At 54.7% G+C, this 21,458-nt stretch overlaps 1 protein-coding gene across 3 annotated transcripts; it reads left to right on the forward strand.

Moving 5' to 3' along the window:
* The first annotated feature begins 200 nt into the window (after positions 1 to 200).
* On the forward strand, positions 201 to 13,986 carry AQP1 (aquaporin 1). Of its 3 annotated transcripts, XM_024357781.3 has the most exons (5): positions 326 to 780; positions 10,537 to 10,701; positions 11,035 to 11,115; positions 11,920 to 12,078; positions 12,297 to 12,610. In XM_024357781.3, the coding sequence occupies exons 1-5, from the start codon at positions 397 to 399 to the stop codon at positions 12,477 to 12,479; spliced, it is 972 nt and encodes a 323-aa protein (XP_024213549.1). In that variant the 5' UTR covers positions 326 to 396; the 3' UTR covers positions 12,480 to 12,610. The 3 variants fall into 3 exon arrangements, with proteins under 3 accessions (XP_519026.2, XP_024213549.1, XP_003318287.1); XM_519026.8 differs by having other exon boundaries at positions 201 to 780; positions 11,920 to 13,986; XM_003318239.7 differs by lacking the exon at positions 326 to 780 and adding an exon at positions 10,003 to 10,309 and having other exon boundaries at positions 11,920 to 13,986.
* The last annotated feature ends 7,472 nt before the right edge of the window (positions 13,987 to 21,458 follow it).

The following is a 21,458-nucleotide window of genomic DNA, read 5'->3' on the forward strand; positions in this document are numbered from 1 at the left end:
CAGGAACTCCCTGAGCTTTGCACACAGGGCCGAGACACCTGGATTTCTCTGGTTCCCTGAGTGGGGCCAGCTTGGAAGAATTTCCCAAAGCCTATTAGAGCAACGGCTGCCTCCTGCCTGCCTCCTTGGGCTGGGCAGGGCTGAGGGCGGAGGGAGAGAGAGAGGGAGGGGGAGAGGAGGAAGGAAAAAGTTGGCAGGCCGACAGCACAGCCGTGTCTGCATCCATCCAGAGGAGGTCTGTGTGGTGTGGGGCGGGCCAGGAGCGGAGAGAGGCCTTCCTCCCTTTGTGCTCCCCCCGCCCCCCGGCCCTATAAATAGGCCCAGCCCAGGCTGTGGCTCAGCTCTCAGAGGGAATTGAGCACCCGGCAGCGGTCTCAGGCCAAGCCCCCTGCCAGCATGGCCAGCGAGTTCAAGAAGAAGCTCTTCTGGAGGGCAGTGGTGGCCGAGTTCCTGGCCACGACACTCTTTGTCTTCATCAGCATCGGTTCTGCCCTGGGCTTCAAATACCCGGTGGGGAACAACCAGACGGCGGTCCAGGACAACGTGAAGGTGTCGCTGGCCTTCGGGCTGAGCATCGCCACGCTGGCGCAGAGTGTGGGCCACATCAGCGGCGCCCACCTCAACCCGGCTGTCACACTGGGGCTGCTGCTCAGCTGCCAGATCAGCATCTTCCGTGCCCTCATGTACATCATCGCCCAGTGCGTGGGGGCCATCGTCGCCACCGCCATCCTCTCAGGCATCACCTCCTCCCTGAATGGGAACTCGCTTGGCCGCAATGACGTAAGTGGGGTGTCCCTGGGCTTGGGGGGTTCTAGAATGATGCTGAAAGGCACCGGTTCCATCCTCTGCTCATTGTGCAGATGGGGACACTGAGGAACGGAGAGGACAAGAGGTTGCTGGAGGTCACGTAGAGAGCTGGGGGGAAGAGCTGGGGCTGGAACTCAGCTATGCATGCCTCCCAAAGCCTGTTTTCTGCCAGGCACTGTGGGAAGCTGAGATCCAGAGAATAATGGTCTTGCCAATGTCCCCTGCAGGGCATCTATTATGGGGAATAAGCTTGGCCAGCAGTTCCTCGCCCCTTGGCTGTAGCTTTTTGGCCCTTCTCAGTCCTGCCTGTGCCGCCAGCTCCCTCCTCCTGCAGCCCTGCACCCCGGGGAAACTTTGCCCGCTGTCCCCAGCCACCCTGAACCAAATGCCCAGCCTGTCTGCAGCTGGCTCTGCAAGTGTGTGAGCAGGACTCCCTCAGGGAGCCCCCCATATTCACACTAGTTTCCAAATAAACCACCTCTAGGAATCAAGAGAAAGGCCCTCTTCCACTCTTTTGCCCCTGAGAATTAGACAAAGATAAGGGAGTGAAAACACTCTCTGGGGCTGTTTGAAGGTACTTTTCCTGGATTACAGTATGGGCTGGGGGGCAAGCGCTGGGCTCCATGGTCTCCAGGCACTGAGAGGTGTGGCGTGTGTGTGCATGTGCGTGTGCGTGTGTGTGTGTGAAGGTGTGTATGTGTGCATGTGTTTGCCAGCATGAGTCTCTGTGCTTGTGTCAACTGTGTGCATGTTTGTGCTGCTGTGTAAGGGTGTGTGGGGGTGAGTTTGCAACACATGCCCATGGCTCCTGGCTTGAATGGGGTCTGGACTGGGGTCACTAATGACAAGCAGATGCTGGTGACTGGATGGCAGCTGTGGAAAAGAATGTCTCCTGGGCTGCTTAGCATGGCAAATTGGCCCTGGTGGCAGCTGCCTGCTGTCCCAGACACGGCCTTTCCCAGCTCCTCAGACAAGTGCAAACTCAGGCCGGGCTTGGGCCACAGCAGGGGAGGATTTGGCCCGAGAGACTGGGGAAGGCTTGGAGGATGTCTCTGAGGGCCCAAGGGACAGGTGAGCAGGCTTGGGGGTGCCCTTACAGGGAGGGAGAGAAGCTAAGGAGCAGAGAGGAGGACTCGTCTAGAGAGATGAGGCTGGCGGGGCTGTGGGCAGGGCATGTGGGTGTGGGGATGGTGTGGGCCATCTCTGAGGGCGCCTCAGAGATGGCAGATAGTGATTACAGCAGCTGTCCTCTCGCTTCCCAGCCAAAGTTCAGATCCTGCGGCTGGCAGCCCAGGAGAGGCTAGGTGAAGGTCTGGTGCAGAGGGCAGCTGGCTCAGCCTGGCCATGGGGGGCTTAGCACTTTTGTGTCACGGTGACACCTCACCCAACCTCCTCTGCAGCCAACCTCTGCTCGGCCCAAGATTGAAGATTAGCTCCGTGGGCTGGAGTTTAGACTTTAGCCAGTTTAGACGTGGCCGCGGGGGATGTACGGGACAGAGCTCAGGCAGGCCACATCAAGCTCTGCCCCCCCAGGCCTCAGTTGCCAGTGGGGGCAGAGCTTGTGGCCTCAGGGAGTTCTGCTGGGTAGGGTCAAGCTCACACTGAAGCTTGGCTGGGTATGATGGGCTGGGGGAGCATCCCTGTAGGGGAGTGGATGTGATTCCCAGGCTTTCTGGCCCCGTCTCTTCCCTCCCATCTCACAGGGCAGAGCCTCTGCACCTGCTGGCGAAGGCTTCACCCTCTAGTATGCGCATCCGAGGCAGAGGCGGGAGGGTGGGCCCCTTCTGTGCCATCTGGAACAGAGGCCACACCCGACTCCCATGCCCCATTCCCTCCCTGGCCTACATTTTTTATAGTCACCCCAATACTTGGGCTGGGCGTGTTGCAAATGGGAGAGAAAGAGGAGCAGCCTAGTGTGGGGGCCGGCCCTGGGCTGAGAGGCAGACACCTGGGTTCAAGACCTGTCGGCTGCAAACTTGTTGAGCTTCTTTGGAGCTGCGGACCCTGACCCTCGAGAGGTGACTTAGGTCTTGTGACCTCACAGCCACACCCAGACAGCCAGCTCACTTCATTGCTTTGAGCTTATCACCCATCCCACGAAAGCTGGCTAAGAGCAGCCCAGCAGGGGCAGTGCCGAACATAAGGGCGCTTAGCATGATGGTGGGGGCTCAGGCGCTGTCCTGTCCCAACAGTGGAAGGGTGGGGTTCAGGACCTCAACTCTGGGCCTAGAAATAGAGAAGGTACCCCTCTAAGGGCTCCCGTCAGACACTGGCCCTGGAACTGGAGGGGCCTCAGGGGTGGCCTGGATGCCTCAAGAGGAGCACGGAACAGTCTGGGCAGCAGGTGACACACTCTCCTTCATGACCTGGGGTAGGCTCCTGCAGCCTCTCTGGCCCTGAGCCCCAGCCCAGCCAAAACCTGGGTGGGGCAAGTGGTTGGCATGGAGATTTCCAAGGAAAACAGAGAAAGATGTGGCAGGAAGTGGTTGGGGTGAGTCAGGGGGTGTCCCTTCGGGACATGCTGGGGACAACTTTCTCCTGACTGAGTCAGGGCTCAGGATATGCCCTAGAGAGACCGTGGGCCTCCGTCCAGCCTGCAAGGTCCCGGCTAGTTCTAAGAGCCAAATACCAATTTTGGCCAAGGGTGAGAGGCTCTGAGGCTGGGGTGGACACTCTCGCCTGTCCCTGTCCTAGCTCAGCCACTAACACCATGTGGCATCACACAACAGACTGGCCTGTGTGGCCCTAGTTCCTGTCTATGAGATAGGGACATAGCAGGGTGTGGCTGGGCTCTGAGAAGTAGGAGATGCTGGTGGACTCAGGATTCCTGGCATTTGCTGGCTTTTTTCATTCTTCTGCTGTCTGGTCTGCTCAGCCGGCTCCCTGCAAGCATGACCAGGGACTGCTGGGTGCTCAATGCAGGGCTGGGTTAGCCCGGCTCCCTCCCGAGAGAAGCCCACAGCCCTAGGTCAAGATAAGCCAGTGCCCAGCTGCCTGTGATATGAAGCAGGAGGCAGATGCGATAAGAGGTGTCAGGGCGGACCCGGGAACTTTTGAACTTAAGGGGTGGGAGGGCCAGGAAGGCATCAGGGAGGAGGTTTCGTAGGAGCCTGAATGTGGAGACACTGCAGAGGGAAGGGGCAGAGGGACTGTGTGAGCAAGCACAGGCTAGGAGGAGGTGGGGGCCGTGGTGCGGGAGTTGTTGGGTGTGGTCAGGCTGGGGGTGCATGGGAGGAGGGTGGTGAGGGCTCAGGATTCGGGCAAGGGGCTGCATCCGGGGGAAGGGGTCTGGATTCCCAGAGCCTGTGATTTCAGCCCGCTGGGCTCAGGCAGAGGGCAAAGCTACCCTCTTTGGGGTCTTCTCCCAGCCCTGCTAATTCCGGGCCTGACTGCTAAGAAGTGTTTCTACCTGCAGCATCAGGGGACTGACTGAAGCCCTAATTTCTCCCCTTTATCCCGTTTTTCTGGGCTTCAGTTTCCCCAGTCATAGAGTGAGAGGCCCCTTCATGCCACCAGTTCTCCGGGGGGTGCTGCTGCCTCCTCCAGAGCTCAGGGGAGGGATGGGGAAAGGAAGGCAGAGTTTCCATGTCCCTGCCCAGCCCGTCCTGCCCAGGGAGGGGCTGGGGGCTGGGTGGTGATGCCACATCTGGGACATATAATTACTGTTTCCGCCAGCCCCAGATGAGGGGGAGGGCACAGAGATGGGGTGGGAGCTTTGTGGTGGAGACTTCCCTCACCATGGAAAATCCTGATGCTGCTTCCCCTTTAGGGACCTCAGAACAGCCCAGCCGGTCCCAATGTTGCCCACCCTGATGCTTGGCCCTGACTGGGATTTGCCCTGGGAACTGTGAAGGGGCCATGCTTTGAGAGGGGACACGGCCCCCTGGGATACCTGTCTGAGGGGCTCACCCCCTGCTCACCACTCCCAGGCCACAGCCTCCTGTCACACTTTGCCTTCCCTTCTCCACCCCAGGCAACCTTCTAGCAGCATGAAGTGGCCATTAGCTCACTGCAAGCCAATTCCAGATGGTACCCCCACTTAGTCTAGGGCCCCCACCCAGCAGGGGCCATGGCCCTTACCTTCTGGAAGCACCAATGAGTCTGGAGTCTCCTGAATGGCTGGGATCTGAGCCCTCACACCGGGAGGTGAAGGCAGGAAAATGCTGTCCGCGAGGCCCTGCAAGTGGCCAGGATCCCCTCAGTCAGGGCTTCCCCATGGGGATGAGAGGGGCTCCTTGCCCACATGGAGTGGTGCCCAGTGGGATCATGAGGGGCTGTCTTCACTCAGCCAGGAGCTACAGTTCTGTGGGGTGGGCAGACTCTGAGGCTGAAATCTCCAACTTAAAAGATATCCGGAAAGGCCGGAAAACGCCCCCGGCCCTTCCAGCAGCTCTTTTCAGTGCCTGCAATCTCGCTGTCAGGGCCCCTTGAAAGGCAGATTTCTACTCAGTGTAAAGAAGGTTGTTGTTGATATTGTTGTTGACATGAAGAAGGGGCTGCCTCTAAGTCAATAAGCTCCCTGCCATTAGGGGTGTGCAAGTAGATGCTTTCTGGTGGGGAGGCTGCTTTGGGGGTGCCAGTCTATGCGGGGGTCCAGTGGGGTGGGTGACAGGTTCTGCAACATAGGCTTTGTGTCATGCTGAGATCAGCAATTCTGATGGCCTGCGGGGGATCCTGTGCTTAGGTTTCTGGATCTGGGGCTGGAGAGTGACCACCCCGATGTGAGGCAGGAGGCACTTTTGGAGACTGCCTGGGGCTCGAATCTGGGCCAAGGCCTCCATTTTACTGATGGGGAAATTGAAGCCCACAGAGGCATGGAGACTTGTCAAGGTCTCCTAGCCCTTGATTATTTCTGCTGCTCCAAAGTGTACACACATGGCACAAACACAAACATGCACACACATGTGCTCTCACGTGGGGGACACACACACATGGTACACAAAGCACATTCTCAAGACTGGGTGGTCCCACTCAGACTCTGGGACCCAAGGAGGGTTGGGCGGGGATTCCTCAATGGAGCCTTTTCCTCTCCCTGCCCTGGAGTTAGGAAAAGAAGGAGGGAGGGAGGGAGGAAGCCATTGCTTTGTGTATTGTTTCTTGTCAGGAAGATGAAATGGCTTCTGGGAGCAAATAAAGGCCTTGTTGAGACCTGCTGCTTTCTCACATGGGGGGCTCATTTTTTTTCTCTTCTCTTCCCTCTCTAGCTGGTAGTGGCAGCTATGTGGGTGTGTGACACAGGGAGACAGTGAGGCACCCAGAAGTGCCATCAGACATACCAGTGCAAACACACAGCACGGCCTCCAGGACCTCATGTCCTGCAGAGATGCCTGTATGATATAGCTGTTCCCAAGGAGGCCGAGGCACTTGGTCAGTACCTCATCAGTTGACGAAAAAGAGTGTGCATTCTCTAATTCAGGGGTACAGGGTTTTCATATTTTTCTGAAGTCAAGCTTGTTAATTATGGGGTTCAAACCCTCCCTGATCATGTTATTGGTAGTTTTCGGCTGCTTCATTTATTCTGTACATTTCTAATAGAAGATTGTTAACATTTTTCACTCTGGTGGTAGAGTGATCCAGTCCTCCTTGTAATTTTGTCAATTTTCCCCTCATTTACTTTTAGACTATGTTGTTTGGTGCATACAAGTGGGGAATTTTTGCAGTTCTTTTATAGATTTTTTTTTTTTTTTTTTGAGACGGAGTCTCACTCTGTCGCCCAGGCTGGAGTGCAGTGGCACCATCTCGGCTCACTGCAAGTTCTGCCTCCCGGGTTTATGCCATTCTCCCACCTCAGCCTCCTGAGTAGCTGGGACCACAGGCCACCACACCCGGCTAATTTTGTTTTTGTATTTTTAGTAGAGACGGGGTTTAACCGTGTTAGCCAGGATGGTCTCGATCTCCTGACCCTGTGATCCACCCGCCTTGGCTTCTCAGAGTGCTGGGATTACAGGCGTGAGCCACCGCGCCCGGCCAGTTCTTTTATAGATTTTTAAAATGTAATTATTGTGTAATAAACCACTTACAATCTAACAAAAAAGAGAAAGAGGGAGTCAGCCCTGGACACATGTGGTCATCACAGACACAGCAGACACTTATCTACAAAGACACACAGAGGCACACAAAACCAGGAATACCCCATGTCCACGTGTGAACACCCATGGAGGAGTAACACTCTGGAGCCCACATAGGTCCCCTCACTGCCCAGTGCTGAGTCTTGGAGGCACTGGGGTGGGCAGGGCAGGCCTCAATGTCTCCTGTCCCTTGAGAACGAATGCTCAGAGCCTCAGTCAGGCCTGGCTCTGGAGCCTGCTCTTCCCCAAGGCCAGGGCACCAGGGTGCCCAGGCCAAGTCAGGGGCCCCATGCCTTGGAAGCCACCCTGGTTGGCCTGTCTATGGGTAGCAGGGAGGGCTTAGAGCACATTGCCTGGAGAGATCATCCCTGGGCTGCCCTAGAGCCAGGACACACTGGCAGCCACAGAACCACCTTCTGCCAGCTCCCAAGACCAAGCTGGGAATAGCCAGGTCCCTTGACTGGGCCTAGGAGTGGCCAGCCCATTGACCTGTGGGTGTAGGGTGGCACAGACTATGGGGCAAGGATCCTGGCTTTGCTGCATCCTCCCTGGGCCTCAGCCTCCGCATCATCATCTCACTGAGCCATCGCACAGGCTGCCCTCTAGGGCTCCCAGAGGCTAATGATTGGCCCATTGTTTCCCAGCTAGAAAGTGAAGAAGACAGCCCTGGGTCCAGAGAGCATCTCTGGAGCGAGGCTGCCCCTAGCAAGGGTGGGAGTTCTAGAAAATTAGCATTCTCTGCCACTTCTATCAGCACACAGTAAGCCTCCCCTCAGAGATGTGGGCAGAGAAATGGCAGAGGTCCCCCACTCTGTCCTCACCGAGCTCCCAGGCCAGGAGGAGATGCACCCACATAGGCCGCAGGAAGATTGATTTCCTACAAGATGCACAGAGAATTCAGTGAGGGCATGGTGGGTGGGAGCAGAAGTTAATTCCAGCCAGGGATCTGGGAAGGCTTCTAGGAGCTGGTGGGGTCTGAACTGGGCCTTGAGTAGTGGGCTTACAAGGGCTTAGCACAAAATGGAGAGCTTGTATCTTTCTGACACTTCAGAAGAAATGTGTGGATTATTCTTTCAGTAATACTTGCATTCACAAAACCCAGGGCTGCAGACAAAAGCGGGAAGACAATTGAGAATTGAGAATTGTTCTGATTCTTACTTTTTTTTTTTGCCTTAATAAGACCTGGGCCAGGCAAAACTACCTGGGGATGTGCAAATATATATGTACATATATATAAAACAAGTGACTACAATGGGAACTGTCCTTGTTTAAGCAAGTTTTCAAATTTAATGGGTTGTAAACAGTAACGTACACTTGAAGTATTTTACCTGCTCTTTCCTGGACATTGAGTTTCAACAGGCCTTTGAGTGCCCCTTCCAATTCTGAATTATCAAGTGTTTCCAGATGTAAATAATGCAAGTGTATTAGATAGTTGAAGGAAGGTTGTCAGTAGATGTTGAAGCAATCAGGGGAGGCTTCCTGGTGGTAGTGGTAGTGGGTATTGGAGAAGAAGGCTGTCAGCCCATGTGGTTCTCAGCAGTCAGGAAGGCACATTCCAGAATTCCCAGGGCAGGTGGCTGACCCCTCCCCTTCCCAAGGACTCAGAGTACAGGGCCTGGAACTATCACCCTCTGCTCTGCCCACTTTGCATGAAAAGCATGTTGTCTTTGGGTAGGGGCTGGGGCTCTCGCACCTGGTTAAGAACCAGAGGAGATGAGCTCTTTCTGGTCACATCTGTGAGGGATGGGGCTGGGAGGGTTCTCCAAGGCAGGAGCCACTTAGAGCGATGACTCCATTAATCATTGGGGAAGGGCTGGTTTCAGGACTTCTGCCAGCTAGCAATTAGGCCAACCCTGGAGAGCAGAAGAGAGAGGAATAGAAGGAGCCACGAGCTTCCTGAGGGCTCAGATACAGAGGGACAGGGGCCTCACAGGTGCAAGTGTGGGTGGGCATCAGGACTAGCCAGGCTGGCCTCACCAGCCTCAACCCCATTCAGCCTGTCCTAACTCTGGGCAGGCTTCTGCCAGCAGCTCCACCCGCCGTCACTCCTTCTGCCTGTCCCCAGATCCTGCACACACAATGAGAAGAACCAAAACAAGAGTCACTACCACTGCCCCATCCCTCCTGCGTCGACAAGTCTTTCCAAAAGCCCTGAGACGGCCCCTTTGGCCTTTGAACCTCCCAGCTGCTCTGGAGAGCAGGCACGGACAATGAGATCCATTTTGCAGATGGGAAGACTGAAGACCAGAGGGAATAGGCCATGCTCATGGTCCCAGAAAGTAGAAGAGTCAGAACCTGAATACAGGGCTTCTGCCTCTTTGGCCCAACCTTGGGACAGAAAGGGAACTGGGCATTGGCCAGAGGGCTGGCAGACCTAAGGGATGTAGCCCTGGGGTCCGCCAGGAAAGGCCCAAAGCTGGGGCTGCAAGGCAGGGGAGGGGATGTGAGTCATTCCCTGTAACCCAGGGCTGCAGACAAAGGCGGGAAGAGAATTGTTCTTGTAGGATGGCCTCAGGGTGGGGCTGGGAAAACCTCCAAGGTGTGCCCCCCTACCTTGGATTTTGCAAAATTCTCTATGGCCTTGGAGACACTCCCATATCCTGAGGATGGGAGCTGGGTAGTTTGTCTCCCAGCTGGGAAGTGTTTGGGTGCACCAGCCCTGCCTGGGAGAAGGCAGCCTAAGTGGCCTCATGTGGGCATCTTTGCAAGTGAGCCTTTGCTGATGTGGTCCAGCTCCCCTGTGTGAGTGCACTTAGCCCCTGGGACGGCCACAAAGCATAGTGGAAGGTGCTGGGGCTTCCTGGGGAGGGGTCCTCCGGGGGCAGCTGCATGGGGAGGGCCTTCATGACCTCACAGCAGCTTCCATTCCCTTCTCTTTCCATGAGTCATGTTTCTAAAAGTGGCCCAGGAATAAGTGGCAGCCAGACGGTGGTGGCGGGGCCTATCTGGCCAGGCAGAGGGAGGGTGAGGTTGGGGCCAGCAGTGGGGAGGAAGAAGAGAGAAGGAGAGACAGGGAGGGCAGGGCCAGAAGCAATGGGAGACAGGCCTTGGACCAAGGAAAGAGACGGGGTAGAGAAGGAGAGAGAGAGGGTGGAGACAATAAGGGAGGCAGGCACAGAGGAGAAAGAGGGGTGGAGGGAGCCAGGACCTCACTGAAGGCCTCCTCAGCCCTGGAATTTAGATGCAGTCGGGCATGGGGTGGAATGTTCTGGACTTTTGGGTATGAAGCCGTGTCCCCTGCTGGGCCTTCCCACCTTTTTGCATCTCTTCTCCTAGGAGTGCTCCTGACCATCACCTTCATGCCTGGGGCTCGCCCCTTGCCTCTGGTCTTGGTACCCCAGAATACCCTGGCCTGGATGCAGCTGGATGCAAAGGCCCCAGCTCACCCCAGGCCTCTCCAGCTTCTAGGCAGAGTGGGGCCTGGGTCTAGGCAGGTATTAGGGGCTGGGCTGGAGTTTCATTAACACAGGGGGTGGGTTCAAGGCCTGATTTCCACTACCTGCTGTGTAGGCTTGCCTGGGGCCCTGTGATGGGCTCTGAAGGCCCATCTGAGGGTCCGCCCTTCATGCCTGGGCCTGGGAGGCCTGGGTATCCTTGGGGTCCTGGGACACAGTCCCTGCCTACCCTCCTCACCAGTCCTCACCACCTCTCTGCCCTGCAGCTGGCTGATGGTGTGAACTCGGGCCAGGGCCTGGGCATCGAGATCATCGGGACCCTCCAGCTGGTGCTATGCGTGCTGGCTACTACCGACCGGAGGCGCCGCGACCTTGGTGGCTCAGCCCCCCTTGCCATCGGCCTCTCTGTAGCCCTTGGACACCTCCTGGCTGTGAGTCAGGGGCCCTCCCAGATGGAGGTGGGGGAAGGGAGGGCGGGGGCTGGTGGGGTGCCCTGCCATGGGCAGCCAGTGGGACTCCCGACAGGGCTCTTGCCATTGGGTGGAGGATGGCGGGTCAGCACTGGGGGCTGGGGGCAGGGTCCTGCCCTGGAGAGGAGCACAGGGACCTCCTGCCCAGCTTGGAGTCAGCACTCCTCTTTCCCTGGGTCTCATTGTCCCCCACCCTGATTGTTCTCTTTCTCCCTCCAACCTCTCCCTCCTCTCACTCTCTCTTCACCTATGACTCTCTGCCTTCGCCCCTCCCTCTGTCTCTTTCCCTCACAGATTGACTACACTGGCTGTGGGATTAACCCTGCTCGGTCCTTCGGCTCTGCGGTGATCACACACAACTTCAGCAACCACTGGGTAGGAGACCCACGGGGGGTGGGGTGGGAAGCTTTGGTGTCCCATGGTAAGCCTGACCCCACCCTCACAGTGTCCCTTCCTGTTCTGGAGGCTCTGGGAGACAGCCAGAGGACAGGAAATCAGGAAACTGAGGCCTGCCATGTAGAGGCAGGCTGGGGTCACACTGCGAGCAGTTTCAGGCCTAGTCTCTGCCCTCCCAGCTCGGCCCTGCCCCATGCTGCCTGCCTCCAGGTCATCCCAGCTGCGTGGTTGAAAGTGGGGCTCCAAATCCTGGCTCAGCCACTTTTGGGTTCAGCATGACCTTGCGCAGTGTGCTTGAGCTTTGGTTTCCTGAGCTGTGGAGGGGGATATGGTGGTGCCCACCTCTCAGGGTGGCTGAGAAGAGGAAAGGGCTCACTCCCCATCTGTAAACTGAGCTCAACACAGAGGGGGCGCTCAGTGGATTTTAGCTCTTACGGTTGTGGATGTGGATGTGCTAGGCCAGCTTTGCATTAGACAATGGTCTCTGGGGCCCTTCCAAAGCTGGGAGTGTGGGGGCAGTGGCCTTCCTCAAGAAGGGGCTGCTACTGCCCATGCCTGAGCTGGGCCCCACAGAGGCAAGGAGGTGACCCTACCACGTACTCTGGCCTGGGCCGGTTCTGAGGGGCACTGGAATCAGGATGTTAGGATTTGGCTCTCCTACCTGCCTCCATCCCAGGTGGGAGAAAACCTGTCCAACGGGGTGGTGGGCTGTGGGGTAACCCAGGGAAAGCTTCCCAGGGGCTTTTGAGTGGAGCCGTCTGAACACACCTGCTCTGTTCCTAGATTTTCTGGGTGGGGCCATTCATCGGGGGAGCCCTGGCTGTACTCATCTACGACTTCATCCTGGCCCCACGCAACAGTGACCTCACAGACCGCGTGAAGGTGTGGACCAGCGGCCAGGTGGAGGAGTATGACCTGGATGCCGACGACATCAACTCCAGGGTGGAGATGAAGCCCAAATAGAAGGGGTCTGGCCCAGGCATCCACGTAGGGGGCAGGGGCAGGGGCGGGTGGAGGGAGGGGAGGGGTGAAATCCATACTGTAGACACTCTGACAAGCTGGCCAAAGTCACTTCCCCAAGATCTGCCAGACCTGCATGGTCAAGCCTCTTATGGGGGTGTTTCTATCTCTTTCTTTCTCTTTCTGTTTCCTGGCCTCAGAGCTTCCTGGGGACCAAGATTTTCCAATTCACCCACTCCCTTGAAGTTGTGGAGGAGGTGAAAGAAAGGGACCCACCTGCTAGTCGCCCCTCAGAGCATGATGGGAGGTGTGCCAGAAAGTCCCCCCTCGCCCCAAAGTTGCTCACCGACTCACCTGCGCAAGTGCCTGGGATTCTACCGTAATTGCTTTGTGCCTTTGGGCACGGCCCTCCTTCTTTTCCTAACATGCACCTTGCTCCCAATGGTGCTTGGAGGGGGAAGAGATCCCAGGAGGTGCAGTGGAGGGGGCAAGCTTTGCTCCTTCAGTTCTGCTTGCTCCCAAGCCCCCGACCCGCTCGGACTTACTGCCTGACCTTGGAATCGTCCCTATATCAGGGCCTCAGTGACCTCCTTCTGCAAAGTGGCAGGGACTGGCAGAGCTCTACAGGCCTGCAGCCCCTAAGTGCAGACACAGCATGGGTCCAGAAGACGTGGTCTAGACCAGGGCTGCTCTTTCCACTTGCCCTGTGTTCTTTCCCCAGGGGCATGACTGTCGCCACACGCCTCTGTGTACATGTGTGCAGAGCAGACAGGCTACAAAGCAGAGATCGACAGACAGCCAGGTAGTTGGAACTTTCTGTTCCCTATGGAGAGGCTTCCCTACACAGGGCCTGCTATTGCAGAATGAAGCCATTTAGAGGGTGAAGGAGAAATACCCATGTTACTTCTCTGAGTTTTAGTTGGTCTTTCCATCTATCACCGCATTATCTTGCTCATTCTTCAGTTCTCTACTCCCTCTTGTCAGTGTAGACACAGGTCACCATTATGCTGGTGTATGTTTATCAAAGAGCACTTGAGCTGTCTGAAGCCCAAAGCCTGAGGACAGAAAGACCCTGATGCAGGTCAGCCCATGGAGGCAGATGCCCTTGCTGGGCCTGGGGGTTTTCCAAGCCCTCAGCTGGTCCTGACCAGGATGGAGCAAGCTCTTCTCTTGCTCATGAGCTCCTGATCAGAGGCATTTGAGCAGCTGAATAACCTGCACAGGCTTGCTGTATGACCCCTGGCCACAGCCTTCCCTCTGCATTGACCTGGAGGGGAGAGGTCAGCCTTGACCTGATGAGGTAGCTATAGTTGCAGCCCAAGGACAGTTCAGAGATCAGGATCAGCTTTGAAGGCTGAATTCTATCTACATAAGTCCTTTCAATTCCACCAGGGCCAGAGCAGCTCCACCACTGTGCACTTAGCCATGATGGCAACAGAAACCAAGAGACACAATTACGCAGGTATTTAGAAGCAGAGGGACAACCAGAAGGCCCTTAACTATCACCAGTGCATCACATCTGCACACTCTCTTCTCCATTCCCTAGCAGGAACTTCTAGCTCATTTAACAGATAAAGAAACTGAGGCCCATGGTTTCAGCTAGACAATGATTTGGCCAGGCCTAGTAACCAAGGCCCTGTCTCTGGCTACTCCCTGGACCACAAGGCTGATTCCTCTCATTTCCAGCTTCTCAGTTTCTGCCTGGGCAATGGCCAGGGGCCAGGAGTGGGGAGAGTTGTGATGGAGGGGAGAGGGGGCACACCCACCCCCTGCCTGGTTCTAGGCTGCTGCACACCAAGGCCCTGCATCTGTCTGCTCTGCATATATGTCTCTTTGGAGTTGGAATTTCATTATATGTTAAGAAAATAAAGGAAAATGACTTGTAAGGTCCTTCAGGCTTCCTGTAGTTTTTCTTCTTTTGATGCTGTGTCCCCACAAATGTTTCTGGATTACTCCACAAGGAAATCAGGCCACTGCTAGAGACCCAGTCTGAGGAGGAACCACTGCCTCCCCTTCTGCCTTCAAGACCCCTGATGTCAGGCGATGGATACAGCCACACCACAGAACCCCATCTGAGGGACACAAGGTCCTGCCCCTAGTAGGAGACTTCCAGAGCCCAGTGGGATGACTTTGGAGACCTGGGGGCAGGGAAAAGGGGCAGGCTTCTGATCAGTTTAAATGGACCGATGGGAGCCATTTCTGATTCCGGAGTATGGAAGGGATGGGGGAAAGCAGGGCTGAAGTCTAACAGCCCCCTCATCCCCTCTGCCCTCCACAGAGCAGGGCCCAAGGAACACTAGGGATTGCTCCACCTTCCTCCCTCCCTCCACTCACATTTGCAACCCATCTGACCTGGGCTGTGCGTCTCATGGGAGACAGACTCGCTCATCAGAGTCCAGTGCAGTTAGGGCTACTTCAGGCTGAGACTGGGACCCTGGCTCCTGACCCTCCCGACGTGCACACACACTTAGTAGTGCCTGATAATAGGGAACAGGTATCACCATGGCAGTGGGCTGAGGCAGGAAATAGTGTATGGACAGGTCCTGGGGCCCCAGCACTGCTCCTGGGAGACACATGGTTCCTGTCCCCTCTGTGGAATGCCTGGCTGATGGTGATATAAGGGGGGGCTGGGTCTCAGGGAGCCAGGGGCTAGGCACCCGCAATGAAGACTGAGGCCGTGTTGATGGAACAGGGTTTCTAATTTAAGTGTGCCCTGGGTCACTAGGCTGTCTCAGTCCCTGCAAATCAGTGCATCACATCTGCACACTCTTTTAAGTTCCCTTGCAAGAACTTCTAGCCCATTTAATAGATAAGGAAACTTATCTCCCAGCTTAAGAGGGGCATATAAATGGCAGAGTGCCAGCCAAGCTATGGGAATTGGGTATGGGCCAGCCAGCTGCATCCCAGGCCTGCCTGTGAGGGTGTGCCGAGGCTATCTCTCACAGCCCTTCTCGGCTTGTCTCCTTAATTTGTCCCATTCTTCTTGGCCTGAAGCCCTCCCAGTCACCACTATGGGCCCAGCCACCCCACCTCAACTCCTACTCATTCACTTCTACCCCCGCCCCCATTTCACCCCCGCTCCACGGCACAGCCTTCTTTAGTGTATTGCTTAGATATGACTTTTAGAATCCTAGAGCCACGAGGCAGGGCCTGAATAAGCCATTAGGGAACTGGTATTTCTTGAGCACTTACCATGTGTGAAGAATCTCTCTGAGATTTTGCATACATTCGCTCTAATCTTTACAACATCCTTAGAAGGTAGAGATACGTGTCCCCATTTGTAGAAGATGCCAGGGCCCCTGAAGATGAAATGATTTGCCGTAGGCCACACAGCAGGTTGGTGGCAGAATTGGGATTTGAACCTATTCTGCTTGGCTTCAAAGATCAGGCTCTTTGCACGATGTGGTCTGGGCCGGTTTTGTCATGATTCCTGCTAAGTTAAGCTCTGGGCTAGCCAGGAAGCCGGACTGCATGAAGAAGGCAGCTACTTCTGCATAGTGGGCATGGGGAGGGGGAAGGGAGGAGAAGGGCCAGCCTCAGAGCCATTTGGCATCTGGAGAAGCCTGTTCATTCCAGGGCTAACTGGACGTGGTGTCACCCAAACCTCCCTGCTGCCTTCCACGGCCTGACTGTCCCTCTCCTTGGGAGGAAAGTGTCTGAGGACCATGTTCACCCAGCAGAGTAGCTGAGAAGGGGAAGGGCAATGCTGCACCATGAGGGATAATAATGCACTAAGACAGGCCCTCAGCTACCCATCAGGCCAGGGGGCAACAGCTTTGGGCTAAAGGGATCCTAGACTCCTCCTCATCTTCCAGCCTGTGGGTTTAGTGCTCCAGGCACCCCATCTCTTTGGGGCTACCCCTGACTCTGATCTTCTCATCTTCTATACAGCCCAACACAGGGAGAGGTTTGAGGAAATAACAGATGAAGTGGGGCTCCTTGGGCAGCTGAGACCTTGTCTGTTTGTTCATCAGACTTTAATGGAGGTAGTAAATTTCCTGAAAACTCCCAGGATTCAATCTTTTTCCTCAGGCTGTTGAACATTCAGGCAACTGCACATGTGATGTGACTTGGTGAGGGGCACCTGTCACGCATCTCTGACTGGGTCCCTGATGAGACCAGACAACAGGTCACTATCTCCATCAGACACCCTCCTGGCCCTCCCCTTGAGACTTGCACATGGAATGGCTCAGCTGGCTTGGAAGGTCATGCCCTCTGCACCTGGCCCAGAAGGAAGCAGGATGTAATCCAGCAGCCACTGAATCCTAGAATATTTGTCTTTCCATTAAACTCACAAGAGCAAAAAGTTATGGTTCTGCAATTGCTCCATTTATTCTGAGGCCCCCTAGGAACCCTAGGAAGATCAGGTCAGCCAGAGCCCGGCAGTGAATGTTCACTTCAGCCACACATATTTATGATCTCAAGCATCGGATCAACCTCTTCTGGGTTTCTAAACATTCAGGAGTCTGAGATCCTTACAGATCCATATTTTCTTTTTGACATTTCACTTTCTCCTCCAGAATCAAGGGGATTCATCTTTCCTGGCCCTGGAGGGGTGTTGAGAGGTTATAGGGAGAAGACTTGATTTCTGAAATACCGTGGACTAGGATTCATCCACTGGTCAGAGATGTGGTGAAGCTTCAGCGGGGTTAGTGGCCCATAGCCCTGGCCCTGCTCCCAGCACCGTCATCCATCTCAAAGCTCCTGTGGGCTCCGAGGGCCCAAATGGAAGGGTGTGGGTGGCTCAAGGCCACTTGACCACAAGGACCACGGCACTCTTGGGGGATGCGGTAGATGCAGGGAGGGTTCTCTCTCTTTCGGGATTCTTAGGCGGTCCTCAGTATCCCTGGAACCCAAGCCAGGAGTCTGGAAAAGCACTGGAGGAACTGGTGCCGGGGCCCCCACCCATGGCGTGGCCAGGCCATGTGCTGGCCCACTGGGATTTTTCCATCGCTCCTGTAGGTCATGCCTTCACTGGTCAGAAGCCTCTCTAGGAGGGGACAGTGATTAATGTTTCATGGAGGAACTGCTGGGCATGACACCTTGTTTTCTTTAGGTTTAGAATACAATGAGGACGATGAGTGGAATTTGCTGCTGAGCTGGGGGCCAGGATGGGGCCATTCTTGGGGGCCCAAAGACCCAAAGGTAGTGATGTTTACGTCCTTACTGCCAAAAAGGGGGCCATTGTGTAGGTAGGGAAGGCAGGTGAAGCCCGTGCTTACAGGGGTGTCTTCCCTAGCCCTCAAGAGCCCACTAGTCCCCACTGATACCTTGGGCCCTGGTGTGCAGAGAGACCTATGGCGAAGGGTATCCAGCAATTTTAATGAGCTCATCCTGCTTAGGTGATTCTGCTTCATTCCAATAAAGCCATGTTCTCTGCATGTAGGATTTTGCTTATTTTTCTGTTCTTTCCAGCGCATCAATCTGGAACTGGGTGAGAGCACAACTGATCTTCAGCCATACGGGCTAGTACAGATTCACCTGGGTTTTTTTTGTTTTGTTTTTTTTTTTGAGATGAAGTCTCCCTCTGTTGCCCAGGCTGAAGTGCAGTGGTGCGATCTCAGCTCACTGCAACCTCTGCCTCCCGGGTTCAAGTGATTCTCCTGCCTCAGCCTCCCGAGTAGCTGGGATTACAGGCGTGTGCCACCACACTTGGCTGATTTTTGTATTTTTAGTAGAGACGGGGTTTCATCATGTTGGCCAGGCTGGTCTTAAACTCCTGACCTCAGGTGATCCACCCACTTCAGCCTCCCAAACTGCTGGGATTACAGGCATGAGCCACCGTGCCCAGCCCATCTGCTCTTAAAATATTAAAATCTTTTCATCTGTTTTGAGCTATCCAAGTAACATCCTTCCATCCCTGCTCTCTGGCCTTCCTAGCTTCCCGGCCTCTCTCTATTCTCCCCCAGAACTCCCCACAATCCAGCACTGAATGGGTTAAGGGGGCCTCTTGGACCCTGTCCAGTACTAAAGTTGTGGGATAGTTCTGATGGATTGGTGTCCCCACAATACCAATATGGTATATATTTTACGCATCAACCCTGGGTGGGAAGCAGTAAGAGGTGTCTATGCAGCAAGGTCCAAGTTAGAAAAAAAGTGTGTGTATGTGCATGCGTGTGTGTGTCAGCAGATTGGGGCACATAGTCCAAGGCTGGAGTCCAAGGCTCCTGCCCTCTCTGGTCCTCAGTCCCCCCACCTGTAAGGAGAGTGGGTGAAGTCGTCCCTTCTCTATGATGTCTGTGGTGTCCCAGTCCCTCCCTGACCTGGAGGTGGTGCTTTGCTTCATCTGGAATGCCCAGGGAGTGAGGCCAGGTGGGACAGTGACAGTGCGTGTGTGGGGTGCAGCTGGGACCTGGGGGGCATCTTTCCCCCAGGATGCTCCCATTGTGCTCTGACGGCTCTGCTCCCTCTGTGCCTTGAGTTATGTGGAACTCAAGAGACGTGTTCTTCCTAACAGATGTCACCACCAGGTACTAGACTCAGTTTGCCTAGAGCCAGCATGCTCTCCAGGTAGAATATTGGTTTGAGAAGGCTGGCCAGGCTTGTGTTCATTAAGGGTGAATTGGCATACATTTCTCAATAAGCTTAAGTAGGTAAGTAGATATGTAATTTGTAGAAGAGTATTATCCTTTCTCCCTCTGAAATAGTAATATGAGGGAAGCTGATTCAACAAAAGAGTCCAATCCAAAAAAAGCAAATCAGAGAATCAGTACAGATGAAAAAGTTCTTAAGGATTGAAGTTTACGATTTGCAGCAGTCTTGAACACTCTGAAAGGGGTCAAAGTGTCCCTGGTGCCTTATTTCATATGAGTGTTTTTTTTTAAAACTTAGCTTATATTTTTCATAATGCAACTTAAATAGATGTAATAACTTATGCCTTTAAGGAACTCAAATAGGAAACCAAAACAAATCAAACTAATGAAACTAAGAAAATTTATTTTAATCATGTACGTGTAAAGTTGGTGGCTGGGGGTGGTGCTTATGGCACACAGGGTGTTAATATATTTGGAATATCACTTTGGGGGTGTGTGTGTGTGTGTGCACGTGCATAGGAGGTTCAGTTCTTCGGAGAGTCATGTCAGGCCTGTCAGCAGGAATGCCCACGCTGCGTCTGTGCACGTCTGCGAGCTGCCTGTGGGCCCAGCTGCAGGGTCTTCTGGACTGTGTCAGGCTACTGCCTGCCAGGGGATGACAGGATTCATGTGGACTCCAAGGAAACCTTTAAATCTAGCTGTTGAACAATATGAGGGCACCTTATCCAGACCCAGTCGCAGAATAGAGGCACATTGCCAAGTTCTGGGCAGCTGATGTTGTTTTTTCCTGCTGGGAAGAGCAAGTTCCTGGGGGTCTGGTGGGAGTCTGGGCTCCCCTTCCTCACTTGCCAAACCAGGCTGGCAGGACCAATGCTCTCATCCATCTTCTTTGCCAGATCCAACGTCGAACCTTGGACTGATTATACACAAAATATTTTTTTGGGTCAGTGAACATTTTTTTTTCAATAAGAAATGTATAATAAATTTGAAATGTGATAAGAATGTCAGTAACCTTTATATTCATTGATCACATTTCCTCAGCTGACATTCCTTGTGAAGTCAGGCACTGGGAGGTGAATTCCATATTTAAGACGGCATAGCGTGGCCAGAGCTAGTTTCATGTCCCAGTGAAATCATTGACAGAGGCAGGTTGTGGAGGCTGGTCACAGGGGATGTGGCCCCATAGTTCCAACAGGCCACCTTGCGCGTGCCAATGCCAAGTGCATGCCAACGCCAAGCACGTGCCACAGCTCTGAAATACACCTCAGGGTGCCCTTTCCTAGCGTTCTGTGCTTTCGCCCTGTGTCTGGGTCTCAGCAGCGAGGAGATGGACTCAGGGATCTCCTCACCCTCCCTATGCCTGTACCTTTTTCTGTCCTGCCTTGCTTTACCCCGCTCTCTCCCATCTGTGTCTCTGCAGACCTAAAGAGGAGTCTCCACTCCACGCCCTGCGGGAGGATTCCTGGGCCCTTGGGTGGGAGTGACTGTGCTAAACTGTTTGTGAAGTTCCCTGGAACTGGTGAGCCGCTACTGCGCCTGGATTGTAGCTGACGGGCCGGTGGCAGCTTCCATCCGAGACGAACTCCAAGAATTTCCGCTGCTGGCAGTGACCTCCAGGGCTGGGAGGAACAGCTGCATCTGCCTCCAGGAATGTGAGGTCTGAGACACCATGCCCAGGAATGCCTCCATGGGCTTGCAGTTTCGATTCCAGAAAATTTAGAGGGCTCCAGACCCCTGCCCCTTTCCTTCTTTCTCCCTAAGTGTGAAGCTACCCAGGCCGCCCTCGGGGAGATTTTTCTGGAGGGAAATATCCTGGAGAGTTGGATTTGAAACACCTTAGCAGCCAGAGGGACTTTACCAATAGGTGCCACCCATGCTCCTGGCTAAGGCCTGAGTGGAATGGCTTGGGGAAGTCACCTGCCCTCTGTGGTCCTCGCCCCGTGAGGGTCCCAGCTCTTGGAGCTATCGACTGATTTTCACGGGTGGCGAGGTAAGTTTGGAAACCACATCACCCTCTTGGAGCCTCACCATTCAAGTCAGCAGAGCAGAGGCTCTGACAAGTTCTTCAATAAGAACTCATTTTATTTAAGCCAGTGTTTACCAAACTTGTTTGTCCACATAACCTTCTTTCGGAAGTAACATGGATTACCATTTCAGACAACTGGATTTCTACAAAACACCCATTGTAAATGCTGGCCTGGGTGTTTTCTCTGAGGGCCCCTTAGCTTTCAGATTGCCCTGTATAAAGCCTCAGGGTGGCTTAGTCTATCAAAACCTCTCTTGAGGGCAGGTGTGAGAGTAGAAGGAGGAAAGTGAGGTTTAGAGTTCCCAGTGATGGTGCTGGTGAGGTAGTGGGGAGAGGGGGCAGGTATGGGGTGTGCCAGAGAGACAGAGAGAGAGAAGCGGGGAGAAAGAGAAGGAGAGAGGAAGAGATTGTGACCCTCCCACACTCTCCCTCCAGGCCCATCACTGATTAATCCCTGTGCTGCCCTGCTGGGGTAGCTTGTACAGGAGCCAGCAGCTTCTCCTGGGGGAGAAGGTCCCCAGGAACGAAGCCTCCATGAATCATTGACTGTCCTTCTATTGTGCTGGAACCAGCTGGGGCTGGTGTCCGTGCCAAGCTCCTGGAGCTGTGGGCAAAGGTGGTGCAGGCTGGGGGTGAGCCCAGGCAGAGCTACGGCCTCATCCAGACGCTTCCAAAATAGGCCAATCCCAGCCCATCTGGATGGGCTCTGCGCACCGAGACTCCCTTGCTCCCGAGCCACTGCAGCCAGTAGAAGTAGAGTGAGCACTGGGCTAGGAGTCGGGGCCCAGAGTTCCAGGCTCCCC

Source organism: Pan troglodytes, chromosome 6, assembly GCF_028858775.2.
Source record: "Pan troglodytes isolate AG18354 chromosome 6, NHGRI_mPanTro3-v2.0_pri, whole genome shotgun sequence".
Taxonomy (NCBI): Eukaryota; Metazoa; Chordata; class Mammalia; order Primates; family Hominidae; genus Pan; species Pan troglodytes.